At 32.8% G+C, this 14,040-nt stretch overlaps 1 protein-coding gene across 1 annotated transcript; it reads right to left on the reverse strand.

Annotated features, from left to right (window-relative positions):
* Positions 1-7,426: 7,426 nt before the first annotated feature.
* AUD1 (NAD(P)-binding Rossmann-fold superfamily protein) lies at positions 7,427-11,887 on the reverse strand. Its single transcript, XM_079018575.1, has 7 exons — positions 11,296-11,887; positions 11,042-11,188; positions 10,758-10,837; positions 10,580-10,663; positions 10,426-10,500; positions 9,914-10,006; positions 7,427-7,887 (listed from the first exon to the last, which is right to left on the reverse strand). Exons 1-7 carry the CDS (start codon positions 11,885-11,887, stop codon positions 7,672-7,674), a joined length of 1,287 nt encoding a protein of 428 aa, XP_078874701.1. The 3' UTR covers positions 7,427-7,671.
* Positions 11,888-14,040: the final 2,153 nt, after the last annotated feature.

A 14,040-nucleotide genomic window follows, 5' to 3' on the forward strand; every position in this document is an offset into this window, starting at 1 on the left:
GAGTAGACTGTAGGGGGCACTTTGCAACCTGTTGAATAGTAAAGGGGAGTGAAACGAGAAAAGGCGTAAAGGTTTTATGTGCCTTAAACCCTGGAGGGGTTTGACCATTTGAGTATCACCAAAATAAATGGGTTGCACATATATTTTTAATGACAAATCTAACATACTCACACATTACTCCTAAGTTTAACTATGTCCCAGACGGGACTTGAACCCTCAACCTCAAGGAGGGAGGCAACACCTGGTACAACTCGATAATTAAATGAGATTGGTTAAGGCAAACAATTTCAATCCGATCAAATTTCAACCTGATACAAACACAATACGACCGAACCGTTTGGCATCCCTACTTTTGGTTGGTTTTCAAGTGGCTTAAAGGTTGGAACATACTTTAGATGATACTAAGAGGTTGTTTTTAAACCTTCGTGGAGATTGAACCTGAAACAAAAAAAAAAAAAAAAAAAAAAAAAAAAAAAAAAAAAGTTGAAATTTTAAAAATCTGAGAATTTCGAGTGATTTGCACAATCTAGTCACCCTATACCTTGGGTTGGACTCGACTGTGTTAAGTGAAAAGTCAAAGAAAGCCAACCATAGTAATTCTGTAATACATGTCTTTCATGACCAAATATTATTTTAAAAGATATAAAGTGATATGAGGTGAATACAAGAAATAGAGTATAAAGTTACTTTAAATTGAGAAATGTTATGTAGCAAAAGATAATTGAGTAATGTTGTAGAGATTGTTGAGACGATTACGTGGATATAAAGATTGTCGAAAATGGAGTTCGTATGAGAAAACTATGACCGTTTGAAGTTGAAGCGAAAGTACGTTACTATTTCGAGAAAGTCAACAGAAGTCAAGTCAACGGTCAACCTTTGACAACCACGATGTGAACAATAGACTATCACGACGTGAACAATGAGTCATCACGACGTGACCAATAGGTCATCACAACATGACAGGTGGCAAGTCACCGAGACATGTGGTTAGAGAGTGCGACACATGGCAAGACCGATATCTAATTGATCATCATGATGTGACACATATGTGGTTATGACGTGACGCATTCCAGACTTTAAAAGCGAGATTTTTCGTGTCATTTGTGTATTTTTGGACATGCATGATCGGAGATCCTGCCCGGGAGTTGTTTACGGGATATTATATCGGAGGAGTTATATCCATGTACGTGAGATACGGGGCTGAGTTAACCCATGCGAAGTCTCGTAATAAGTTGTCTTCTCCGACCTTATCAAACATTAAGAATCTTAAGGAACAAACTGAAACTGCAAGAAGCTTCAGTCTTCCATAGCCATCCAGTATATGAAAATAACCTTGATATCCACTTTTCACCTCTCTGAAACCATATCATTTTTATTGCTTATACAATAATAAGAAAATATTTTTAAGAATAAAGATTTCTCATGACATTGATTACAATACATTGATCAAAATAAACTTTAACTTTTTTAGAAATTATAGGTTTTCTAGGTCGTAGATCAAAATAAAGTTTATTTTAAAATCTTAGGCTTAATAAATAATTTTGATTTTCTTGAATGGTTTTGATTTTTTTTTTTTTTTTTAAAAACAAAACAACCTGGTCCATATGTCAAACATTAATTTTCGTTAAGGGCTATTAATTTTCACTGTTTTTCATGAAAGACCATTAAATTAAGGCTAATTCCTATTCATTTTCATAAAAGAGTTACAAGTTTTCTTCATATGAGGATTACTATACGTAACGCCCCAAATTGTTTTGTGTACCTTCATCAATCTGAGTGTAATAGTATGTATGTATCTTCTATGATTTGACTATTTATATAAGTGAGTGAAGGGGATCGTATAGTAGCACCTCTTTGCATACCCCCTAATTGCATTGGTGCAAACCCACCCCCCCCCCCCACCCCCAATTTGATATTTTGTTTTCTTTGTTTTTTTAATAATTTTATTAAATTCGCATGGTTATTAATATTATAAAAAAATAGTTTTTTTGTTATTTCAGACAATTTCATTCGTATTGTCTCCGTGTTATTCTTTGTAGTGAATTTTGTTTTCCTAGTTTTATTAAATACATATGGTTATTAAAATTATGAAAACTAGTTTTTTTGTTCTTTTCAGACTATTTCGTTCATGTTATCTTTGTGTTATTATTTGTAGTGATTTTCGTGTCATATAAGTTATTTTTTCTTTTTAATATTTTTATTAAATACATATTATTGTTATGGATATTAATATTATTATTCCTTTTCTTTTGTCCGTTATGACTATTTTGTTCGGATTATATATGTCTTATTCAATTTTATATTTTTTTTGTTTATATTTTGTTTTTATATTATAATTGACGTGTGATTTTTACTTTTTGTTTATTTTTTGTTTCTATATTAAAATTGACATATGATGTTTAGATTATGACATGCGTAAATGTTGGTTTGTTATTAAATTCACTGTTATTAAATTGACGTATAAATAAATCTACTCTAATAAATAAAAATGACTTTGCCACATGTTCTTCTCTCATAAGATTAACCACATGTTATTATGTCATAATTTGAAATATATTTATTTTCCACTTGTCATTATTTTAATTTTCATTTTCAATATATCATTAATTACTTTCCATAAATTAAACCTACCATAATGACTATCAAATTTTAAATTTTAAATTTCAAATTCAATTCCAAATAAATTTACAGTTAAAACTTTTATGTTTAATATTTTGTTATAATTAACCCGTTTAATACACACTAAACACATAATTTTAATTAATTTATTCTTTGCATGTTTTTTTCTCATAATTTTCACTTATTTCAAATTCAAATTCAAATAAAATTTCTATTTAATCGTTCGTACTTAACATTTTGTTTTAATCAACCCGTATATTATACGAGTCTCACAACTAGTTCACTAATATATGATGCACGTAAATGATCTAATGGGTTAGACTTTAGATTATGTTTTATTACCTTTTCATCCGTTAATATAATAAAATTAACAATTAATAATGAAAAATATTAAAAAAGGATTCATAAATAAATAATATAAAATGATCCTTTTTTTTAATAATTGGTACAATAACACCATCTATATCACAATTATTTTGTAGTCTATTTGATTGATTGTATATATTTAGTCTACCACTATACAAAAATTCTCATCCAACAACATACATGGTTAATAACACATAATTTGTCTGAACGAAAAAACAATACAAGGACTGTATAAAAAAAATACGAACGAAAAATAACACATTCATAGTCCGGACAAAAAAATAACATATTGATAGTTATAACGAAAAAAATAACACATGAATACTCGGAACGAAAAACAGTTATATATATAAAAAAAATTCTAAAACACAACTAATTAAAAAAATGACATAATTAATTAAATCTATTATTATAATAATAATAATAATAAAAACAAAACAAGAAACATGAAAAACATAAAAACATCAAATAAAAGAGTTTTTTTAAAGACCCCTTAATTCTCTTTAGTACCATCCTTTTGCATTTTTTGTTTTTTGTTTTTTTGTTTTTTTGTTTTTTGTTTTCTGTTTTCTGTTTTTTTGTTTTTGTTTTGTTTTTATGTTATTTTTTGTTTTTAATATTTTTAATAAATACATATTATTATTACTGTATTTTTTCGTTTGAATTATTTATGTGTTATTTTTACCATTCAGAGTATCCATATGTTATTTTTTTTGTTTGGACTATCTAGTGTTATTATTTTGTTGTGATTTTCATAGCCGTTAAATAAAACTCACACACAAACATACATATAATTGTTTGTAAATTTTAACACAAGGATACACCGAACGAAAAAAAAAATATCACAATGATAGTCCGAACGAAAAAAATTAAAGTTAAAAAAACATCAAATCAAATCAGTTATTTTTAAATAATAATAATAATAATAACCAATAGAAAACAACAAAAAAACAAAACAAAACATAACAAAAATAACAAAACATATCAAATCAAAATGGGTTAAAGACAACAAAAAGACAAAAAAAAATGTACACGGAGAAATTTCAAGAATTAAGGGTACATACAACAACACCCAATAGTGTATATTTGTGTTTCAATTACATTACTTAAGTATTAGTCACTTATAAGAAAATGTAAATGTAAGATTTGTTATTTGCAACATTCTATGCAACTATACATCCCCATTAATATATTGGAAGCCCACTGGTTCTTGGGGGATTTGGATTTATGGACATTCACGCCCACTACTATATACGAGTGTTAAAGGTGTGACAACTATATTTTTTCCGAATTTGCAACTTGGTTTATAGCTATGTGACCTCATGTAACATCCCAAAAATACTAGTAAAAATGTCCATTTTCAACCATCAAATTCATACAATAATTTGTTTAAAAATCAATCATAGTAAAATGTATCTCTCAAACATCATAGTAAGATAGTAATAATTAATGTTGAAAAAGCCTTATGGGGAATGCAGCGCAGTCAAGCCGTATCATTCTCTTTAGAATTAGAAGTACCTGAAAACATTTAAAACATAAACCGTAAGCACAAAGCTTAGTGAATTCCTCAAAATACTATATATCGTACATACATTCGTCATGCGCTACCCCCATGGTCTTACATCTAAGTGCTATGAGCTACCCCGGTGGTCCTTATTTGAAATGACATGGGCTACCCCCAAGATTTTATATTTAAGTGTTATTAGCCACCCCCATGGTCCTTACCTGAAATGTCATGGGCTACCACCATGATCTTATATCTAAGTGACATAGGCTACCTCCATGGTCTTTACTTGAAATGTCACGGGCTACCCCTAAGGTCTTATATCTAAGTGCCATGGGCTACCCCCATGGTCTTCCATGCAAGTATCACAAAAACAACTAGCATCCTACATAGTATAGTAAGTAACCTTTGAAAAAGAAGACGTGGTAAACCTCTTGTCTACCTTATAAGATAGGCAATTGACCAAAACTCAACCAAGTCAAAAGTCAAAGTCAATTCTAGCTGGTCGTCACGTTGTGACCATCCATAGCCACGTCGTGGTTGCTTCCCGTCAAAACAGTTAAGCAAACCCCAGTCGCCATGTTGTGGTGAGCAGACTGCCATGACGTGGAAATTGGGCTCTCACAACCTAATAGATTAAGTTCTCAATCCGTTAAGCCAGTTCATTCCAACTTTTCAGAAAGCTTCCTAAGGTATATCACAACATAAAAATCGATGCTTTTCAAACATGCACGTCCAATGCAAATCTAGCACTAAAACTAGGTCAAAATGGAGAAATAACACTAAGATCCTATGTTTGGAGCTCATTACACCAACAGACTTCAGATCCGGAACATATGTCCACCAAAGGACCTCAATAATCCATAAAGTTGCCAACTTTATGGAAATTCAAGCACTCAACTCAACCCAACATAGAGAAAAGTGGGTAAAAACCTAGATCTAGCATGATATGATGAGAAGGTGAAGACTTTATTCTTCCACAGGATTAGAAATGAAGTTAAGATGTAAGATCCAAGCTGGAATCAAGTATGCAACCACCAAGATGAACTCATTCTTCCTTCAACCTTCACAAAAGTGACTTCACACACTCAAAACACACACAAAAGGCTAGGGTTTGGGTGAGGGTTCATTCTTAAAAGAATGGAGGCTGCTAAATGAGGCAATACTAGAAGTTAGTGCCCTTAAATAGGGCAACAATCCCGAAAATTAAGGTTTGGCCCAAAATGGCTACCACGCCGTGGCATCGCATAAAATGATGTAATTAACTCATGAAAGGAATACCTGAGAGATGGATATTAGACCTCATATCCACTAACTTCTGGTGGCTGTCAAGTACTTAGGTTCCAAATCCTTTGATGTAATCCCCTCGAGAGTTTCACACCACTCCTATGAAGGTTGTAGACGTACCACAATAGTTAGGCAATAAAGGAGATTGTGAAGTTTTCTTATTTTGGTTCCTATAGAGGTTAATTATTGGTCAATCAATGAGCATTGAGGGTTGTTGAACACATATCGAAGGTAATTCACACTAATAAAATGGGGTACACATCAAAAGTAGAGTTCCATTTGCACACTTTATTATTTGAACATTGTTATGTGTAGAATTTTCAACTTACTATTCTTATATCTTAAATTGGAACTAACATCTTGGGCAAGCCCAAAATTCTGGATTAGTATCTTAGATTGTCATCGTTTCTCTTGTGAAATATTATGCACATACTTAATACCTAACGAAAAAGAACATAAGTCAATACCACGTGGTCAATACCAAAGGAACGTTAAACACCATCGGGAAAGTCGGGTCAAATGAAGATCAAGGAGAATCCCAAGATTCTCGGAATTTTAGTTATTATCATTATGTATAAAAGATTAGTTGATTGCATGCACACGAACATACATACTTTTCATCTTTCTCTGATTCTTTCGACACTTGATCACAAATAATTTCTCTCTAAGCCCAGCTAGCACTTGTAACTATTTTTATTGATTTAATATAAACTTGAAGGCATGTGAGTTTATCACCTCTCAAGGTTTTATGTCGAAGATCCAGAAGGATTAAAGGATTTGCTCGTATATCATAGTGTTCTTATCTTGATTTTACTTGTTTATAATTGTTTAACCGATCTTAACACTTTTTGCACACTTATTTGATTGTCATTACATTTACACATTGAAATATCATGATATCGTGTGGTATCTTGATATTCTTTTGAGTACTTAATAAACTTTTTCACATATAACTCATTTGAAAATTATCTAAACATTATTTTCGTCCCAATTACTTGAAATACGTGTGTTTATACTTCAAAACGAATCAATTATATTTGATAGTTTTCTTAATGTCATTTTCTTTTCTCGGGATCTTGGACACTACCAAGATCTTTGACTTATTTTTAAACCTTTAGCATTCTAATTTTCAACATCATAGAATTAACATCACCATACTTGTTACTTTAGTTACAAAATTAGGTTGTTAATTTTTGACCAAAACAAACATATATGAAAGATTGTGAATATTTATTTTTTTAGTAGATTTTAGTTTAATGTGGAAAATATAAGTTGGTTTATCTTATAATCATAAAGATTATAAAGTTAGAAATGACCATAAAACCATGAACACATACACATTAAAATTATATATAAATGATCAATAATAGAAATGACCATTAATTGAAATTACCAAAAAAAAAAAAAAACATAAGAATATAAAGACATTCCAGACTAAACTCCAGAATGCCTAGTTCCGGACAAGTTGGTAATTTTGCCAAAAATTAAAAGAAAATGGTTAGTTTTGTCAATATAATCTTTTTTTTTTTGTATCGAACTATCAATTAGTTTAGTTAATTTCCCTATAATGAATTGTTATATAATAATTTAAAGCTGTTAATATTTATATTTATTAAGAAAACACAATAACAGATTTCATACAAAGTTAAATTCTAAACAATACAATTTTATGTATGAAAATATATAAATGAAACGTGGAAGCTGTCCCTGTTGTCTAGATAAAATATTAGTAAATGGAAAAACCATAAAACATAAAATACACGTAAATCTGAAGAATACAAATATTGGGCACTCACGAGAGCTCGTTCCTCACCTATCCTACTGTTGTGAGCGAACCAATTAAAGTTTCTCTCTGTGTCTGTCTGTCTGTCTATACCTTCCTTGAGAGTTAAGCCTTAAGCAGTAGCAGCCTGGTCCTTATTATGGTCACCAAATATCCGCTGCCTAAAATCCGACACCATCATCGGCAATCCTTTCCGAAGTGCCACTTTTGGCTCCCATCCCAAAAGATCTTTCGCCTTCGTGATGTCTGGCTTCCTCTTGTGTGGGTCGTCCTCCGTGTTTGGCCTGAACTCTATTTTTGCATCAGGGTCGATCGTCTCCTGGACCACCTGTCATGCCATGTCATCCCATATTCCAAGTTTAAAGTTTAAACAAAACATATTCATCAACATATCTTTAAGACAAAATTACATAAATGGTCCTCATGGTTGACAAAATCGACCAATTATGGTCCTTATGACGAATTCTTTACACAGATGGTCCTTGTGGTTTCAAAATCTTGCAAAGACAATCCTTTTGACTAACGGCGTTAACTTTTTCAGTTAAGTCCTATGTGAAATGACATATTTGCCCTTCATGCATAAGGACGCTTTATGTAATATGTTTCTACCACAGGGACCATTTATGTAATTTTCTCTATTATTTATTATTTTTTTATTTATTTTAATTATATATTTAAGGATTTAGATTTGTTTAAATTTATTGTTTAATATGTATATATATATATATATATATATATATATATATATATGTATATATATATATATATATATATATATATATATATATATATATACATGCTAATATTTTTTAACGTTTTGCTCAAATTATTTTTTCTAATCTTTTTGACATTTTCTTCAAATAAATTTATTAATGTTTTTTATGTTGACGTTTTATTCGAATATTATTTATTTATTTATTTATTTTTTTGACGTTATGTTTGAATACATTTTTCAACATATAGTATGTTTATATTTGTTAAAGGATTTCACGACTATTGTAATTATAATTCGTAACTTAATTCACTTTTAATTATGTTTTCATTTTTTTTCTTTTATCAGGTTATATAATTATTATTTTTTAATTCAAATATTTAACTATATAAGGTTATATAATTATTATTTTTGTAAGATAATTTATTAACATTTTTTATAAAAAAAGTGTAAAATGTTTGTTAAACGTGAATATGATTAATATAGATTAGGTAGACATAGGCTACGCTGAAACCGCCTCAAAATGTTGCCAAGAATGTCTAGGTCATTTCACATTGGATTTAAATGTAATTATTTCGAGTTTTTTTTTTCTTTTTTTTTTGTTTTTAGCAGTGTTATAAAAAATCACAATTAGGTCCCGATTAATCTCAGTTTAATCCCTAAGCGCTACCTGACCGATTAGAGGCCCTTGCGTTGTGATTTTTAACAACACTGCTAAAAACAAAAAAAAAATTCAATCAAAACAATTACATTTAAATCCAATGTGAAATGACTTGGTCGTTCTCGGCAACGTTGTGAGGCGGTCTCAGCTTAACCTATGTCTACCTAATCTATATTAATCATATTCACGTTTAACAAACATTTTACACTTTTTTGTAAAAAAATGTTAATAATTTAGTTTACAAAAATAATAATTATACAACCTTATATAGTTAAATATTTGAATTAAAAAATAATAATTATATAACCTGATAAAAGAAAAAAAATGAAAACATAATTAAAAGTGAATTAAGTTACGAATTATAATTACAATAGCCGTGAAATCCTTTAACAAATATAAACATACTATATGTTGAAAAATGTATTCGAACATATTGTCAAAAAAATAGATAAATAATACTCGAATAAAACGTCAACATAAAAAACATTAATAAATTTACTTGAAGAAAATGTCAAAAAGATTAGAAAAAATAATTTGAGCAAAACGTTAAAAAATGTTAGCATGTATATATATATATATATATATATATATATATATATATATATATATATATATATATATTAAACAATAAATTTAAACAAATCTAAATCCTTAAATATATAATTAAAATAAATAAAAAAGTAATAAATAATAGAGAAAATTACATAAATGGTCCCTGTGGTAGAAACATATTACATAAAGCGTCCTTATGCATGAAGGGCAAATATGTCATTTCACATAGGACTCAACTGAAAAAGTTAACGCCGTTAGTCAAAAGGACTGTCTTTGCAAGATTTTAAAACCACAGGGACCATCTGTGTAAAGAATTCGTCATAAGGACCATAATTGGTCGATTTTGTCAACCATGAGGACCATTTATGTAATTTTGTCTATCTTTAATAGAATAATGAATTCATTTTTGCAAACGGTAATTAATTTTACCTGAGCAAGTTCAAGCATGGTGAATTCACCGGGATTTCCAAGATTAAACGGGCCTACATGTTCACCTTCCATCAAACGCATTAGACCCTCCACCTAAAAACAATAACAATAAATTAATTCGTCAATATGTATAAAGACTAAACAGGGGTGGTGCTGGGTGGTCACACAATACCCAGAATTACAGGAAAAGATATCCGACACTAACTGGATCTGCAAGTACAATAATTCATATGTATGACTCCATGGCAATGGCACGAGGCACAAGGCCACCACACCTTCGAAAACAACCCACATGCCACCTTGCAGACAAGCGTACGTCCAAATTACAAAAGGTGACTTTTTTTTTTTTTTTTTTTTAACTACTTAAGTCTTTTAATTGGTAAGGGGTCTGGTTTTGCCATGACTACCGACAGAAGGGGAAAAGGTAATTTTACAGTAATCTGTCATTAGTAGTGGTGATCAAGCTTTTTATGTAATAGTAATTTCATAAAGAACGAAAAGATACTACTAACCAAATCGGAAACGAATTGAAAACTTCTTGTTTGCTTTCCATCTCCATAAACAGTCATCGGTTCTTTCCTAAGCGCCTGCATCACGTCACTTCACGTGTTATTATTTATATAAATCAAATCAAGTCCGATATATGATTTGTAAATGATAACTCACCTGAGCAACGAAGTTACTCACAACTCGGCCATCGTCAATGCACATTCGAGGACCATATGTGTTGAATATTCTCGCAATCCTAACCTATAATATGTATGTAAATTGATATAGATTGAATTCTGTGACGAAAAGATATGAATCATGAATGATACAGATAAAAAAAAAAAAAAAAACAAACCTCGACGCCAGCACCTCTGTGATAATCCATGGTCAGTGTTTCGGCAGTACGCTTTCCCTCATCATAGCAGCTTCTGACACCTGTTATTGATTGTTACACACATGGTTAGATCTTAGTCCATTTTCGCCTAATAAAGTATATATAATAATCCACTTTCGTCTAGATTTCCCCCTTCAATCTCCATAAAAATTCACAAGACACACGCAACAACTTCAACCAACATTGATGAACAGTCCCGTAAGTAATCCACGAATTCCCCCGGGAAAAAAGAGAGAAAAACTCACCGATTGGATTGACGTTGCCCCAGTAGGTTTCCACTTGAGGGTGTTGCAGAGGATCTCCGTACACCTCACTGGTGCTCGTTAGCAAGAACCGTGCACCAACTCTCTTCGCCAGTCCAAGCATATTCAATGTCCCCACTACATTCGTCTTGTGACAACCAAAATCAAAATCAAGGATTCACAAATACAGAATCTGGATTTGTATACTCAAAATCAATAAGAAAAACAGAGCAAATAAAACTAATTAAGGAAGGATATGATTGTTTTCACGGGGTTGTATTTGTAATGAACAGGGGAAGCAGGGCAAGCAAGGTGATAGATCTGGTCGACTTCCAGTAGTAACGGCTCTACGACGTCGTGTCGGATGAGCTCAAACCTAGGGTTTCCAAAATGATGCATCACGTTCTCTTTATTTCCAGTGAAGAAATTATCAACGACTATGACACTGTCTCCTCGTTCAATCAATCGGTCAACGAGATGACTTCCGACGAATCCTGCACCGCCGGTCACCACAATCCTTAACCCCTTCCGTTTCAAACCCAAAGGGATCTTCCCACCTGAATTAAACCGATAAGCTGGTCTTCCAGGGTTCATTAACTGAGCCGATCCGGAAACTGCGTAGGAGGTGTAGGCGGAGATGGTGGGGGAAGAGAAGGTGGTGGATGAAGGAATAAGGGTAAAGAAGAAGGTAGATATGGCAATGCCGATGAGCACGAAGACGAGACGTTGTTCACGAAGCATGTAACGAATCGGCGGAATCACGGCGGACCATGGTTTATTAGGCTTTGGAGAGTATAGATCTGAAGTGGGATGGGGTTCGTGGCCTCTGTAAATCAGTTCAGATCCCATTTTCCTTCTTGTGTTTGTGAAATTTAGATCGATGAAGGCTGTGGTGGTGGGAGAGAAGTGGTGGAGTATATATAGAACAAAAGTGTCAGACGGTGGTGGCTTAAACTCTCCGGCACGTGGAATTTGTCTCACGCTCCTCTACGGTCTGCGGCGCGTGTTTTTGGAGGAAGTAGAGAGGTGTTTATATATCACACTCCCTTGTCAATTACGAGAATGTCCTTTATAAAGTTAGTCAGGTAAAAAACGGTAAATTTGTCCTATGACAAAATTGCAAAAATGGTCCTGTAAGTATTATTTTGTGTGTTTAGTCTAAATTTTGATTTTTTTGAACCCGTGTTCCTTTTGAATTAGTTTACATGTTGTCTTGATTTCTGTCCAAACTAAAAAGATTATTATATCCTTAATGAATTTAGTTTTCATTTTTTTTCATTTTTTAAAATTATTATTATTAAATATAAAGTCGGGCCTACCTACCTACCTCTCTATCTCTCTCTCTCTCTCTCACATACACACACACACAATTCGTCTTCCACTTCTACAGCCAAAAGAAATCTGGCCTTTAATCAGAAATACATTCCTCTCATCCCTCCTCTCGCCGGAAACCCCTACACATAAAAATCTAGCAATATTCAATGCCTCTTCACTCCGCCACCATCACCTTCGTTTATACAACCGGAGATGGAGGGGATTCTGCATCTGATTCAACTTAGTGATGACAAATCCACCAGTGACTTGTGCTTCTCCATCGATGGAGTTGAAGTTTGGTTTGGCTGAATGAGAGTAGAAAGAAGATGAATGTAACGACGTAAAAATTTAAAACAATTTTTCTTTCATTTTTCAACCATAACATATCTCATATAAATCATTTCAAAACACAATTGTATCGAATGTAATCACGATAAAACATATCCCAGAATCTCAAATACAAAAATCCTCTGTCAGTGTGTACTAATCATGTCGGTGTCTTCCCGCGATCATCGCTAGTACCTGAAACACATATCACATAACACTATAAGCATAAATGCTTAGTGAGTTCCCCAAAATACTACATACAACACATAAGCCACACGAGGCTATAGCTCTACGAGACCTTCCGATCAATGTGTCACAGAGGCCTTCCGGTCCCACAATCTGAGTAGACCTTCTGGTCCTACTCCGTCGACCTTCCGGTCCATACCATATTGACCTTCCGGTCCATACCCTGTTAACCTTCCGGTCCATACCATACTACTCATAACATACATAACATATACATATCACATGGAAACATATATCACATACTCGTCATAGCACATAAGACCTTCCGGTCACACATAATTACCATTCAAGGTAAGGTATAGTGAGAAGACTCACCTCATATGATGTCTAGTATACTCTCGTTCTCAACATCCCCGATCTAACATCCTCCTATCAAAATGATAATATCTCTAATCAATACTCTCTTTATGTTCTCCTCTCTTAAGAATGGGTAGAAGACCGTTCTACCCTTCCATGACCTCTCTTGAATTAGTTTGACCAAAACCCTAAGGTCAACGAAAGTCAACTCCAGTCAACGGTCCAACTTTGACCAGAATCGTCGAGTGCACTCGGGTGACTCGGCGAGTCCATGCGTGTTCTCTAAATCCTCCTAAGGCCTCACTCGACTCGTCGAGTTAACCTTTTACTCGACAGGTTACCACTAATCACGAATCACGGGGCAACCCGATCCGACTCGTCGAGTCCTCTCATGAACTCAACGAGTTTCCTCCATGGCAATACTCAATTGACCTTCTGAGGTCAGATATGTTTCTCTAACTTATAGATCTGACCTTCTAGCACCCAAAAGTCACGTAAAGGTTCAATCTTTATGTCCATGCACCACACATCTAGCTTTATTTGATAAAATAACCCTTATAATGGTGTCTTAGGCTCAATACTCTTATGTGAATGCATAAAGCTAGGTTGTTGGGACTCTCTGGACCTCTCAAGGTCCAAATCTAATGTCTATGCCACAAAAGGACTCCACATATTCCATAACTCAACTAAAAAGGAGCAAGGAAACCCTAGATTCATGAGATCCACTATATACACGAAAATAGGCATGGATTCATACCTTAAACAACAACCTTTGATGAAGTGATAGTAGATCTTAGCTCCCCAATTAGCCTAGCTTG

The sequence above is a fragment of the Lactuca serriola genome, chromosome 9, assembly GCF_051521515.1.
Source record: "Lactuca serriola cultivar US96UC23 chromosome 9, Lser_US96UC23_V15, whole genome shotgun sequence".
NCBI lineage: Eukaryota > Viridiplantae > Streptophyta > Magnoliopsida > Asterales > Asteraceae > Lactuca > Lactuca serriola.

Excerpts from the sequence above, each read along its gene's own strand:
- AUD1 (XM_079018575.1), bottom strand. The coding sequence starts at position 11,887 with ATGGGATCTGAACTGATTTACAGAGGCCACGAACCCCATCCCACTTCA. Across the intron at positions 11,189-11,295 it reads CAACCCCGTGAAAACAATCA|AGACGAATGTAGTGGGGACA; the intron begins TATCCTTCCTTA and ends TTGGTTGTCACA. Across the intron at positions 10,501-10,579 it reads TGAGTAACTTCGTTGCTCAG|GCGCTTAGGAAAGAACCGAT; the intron begins GTGAGTTATCAT and ends GACGTGATGCAG.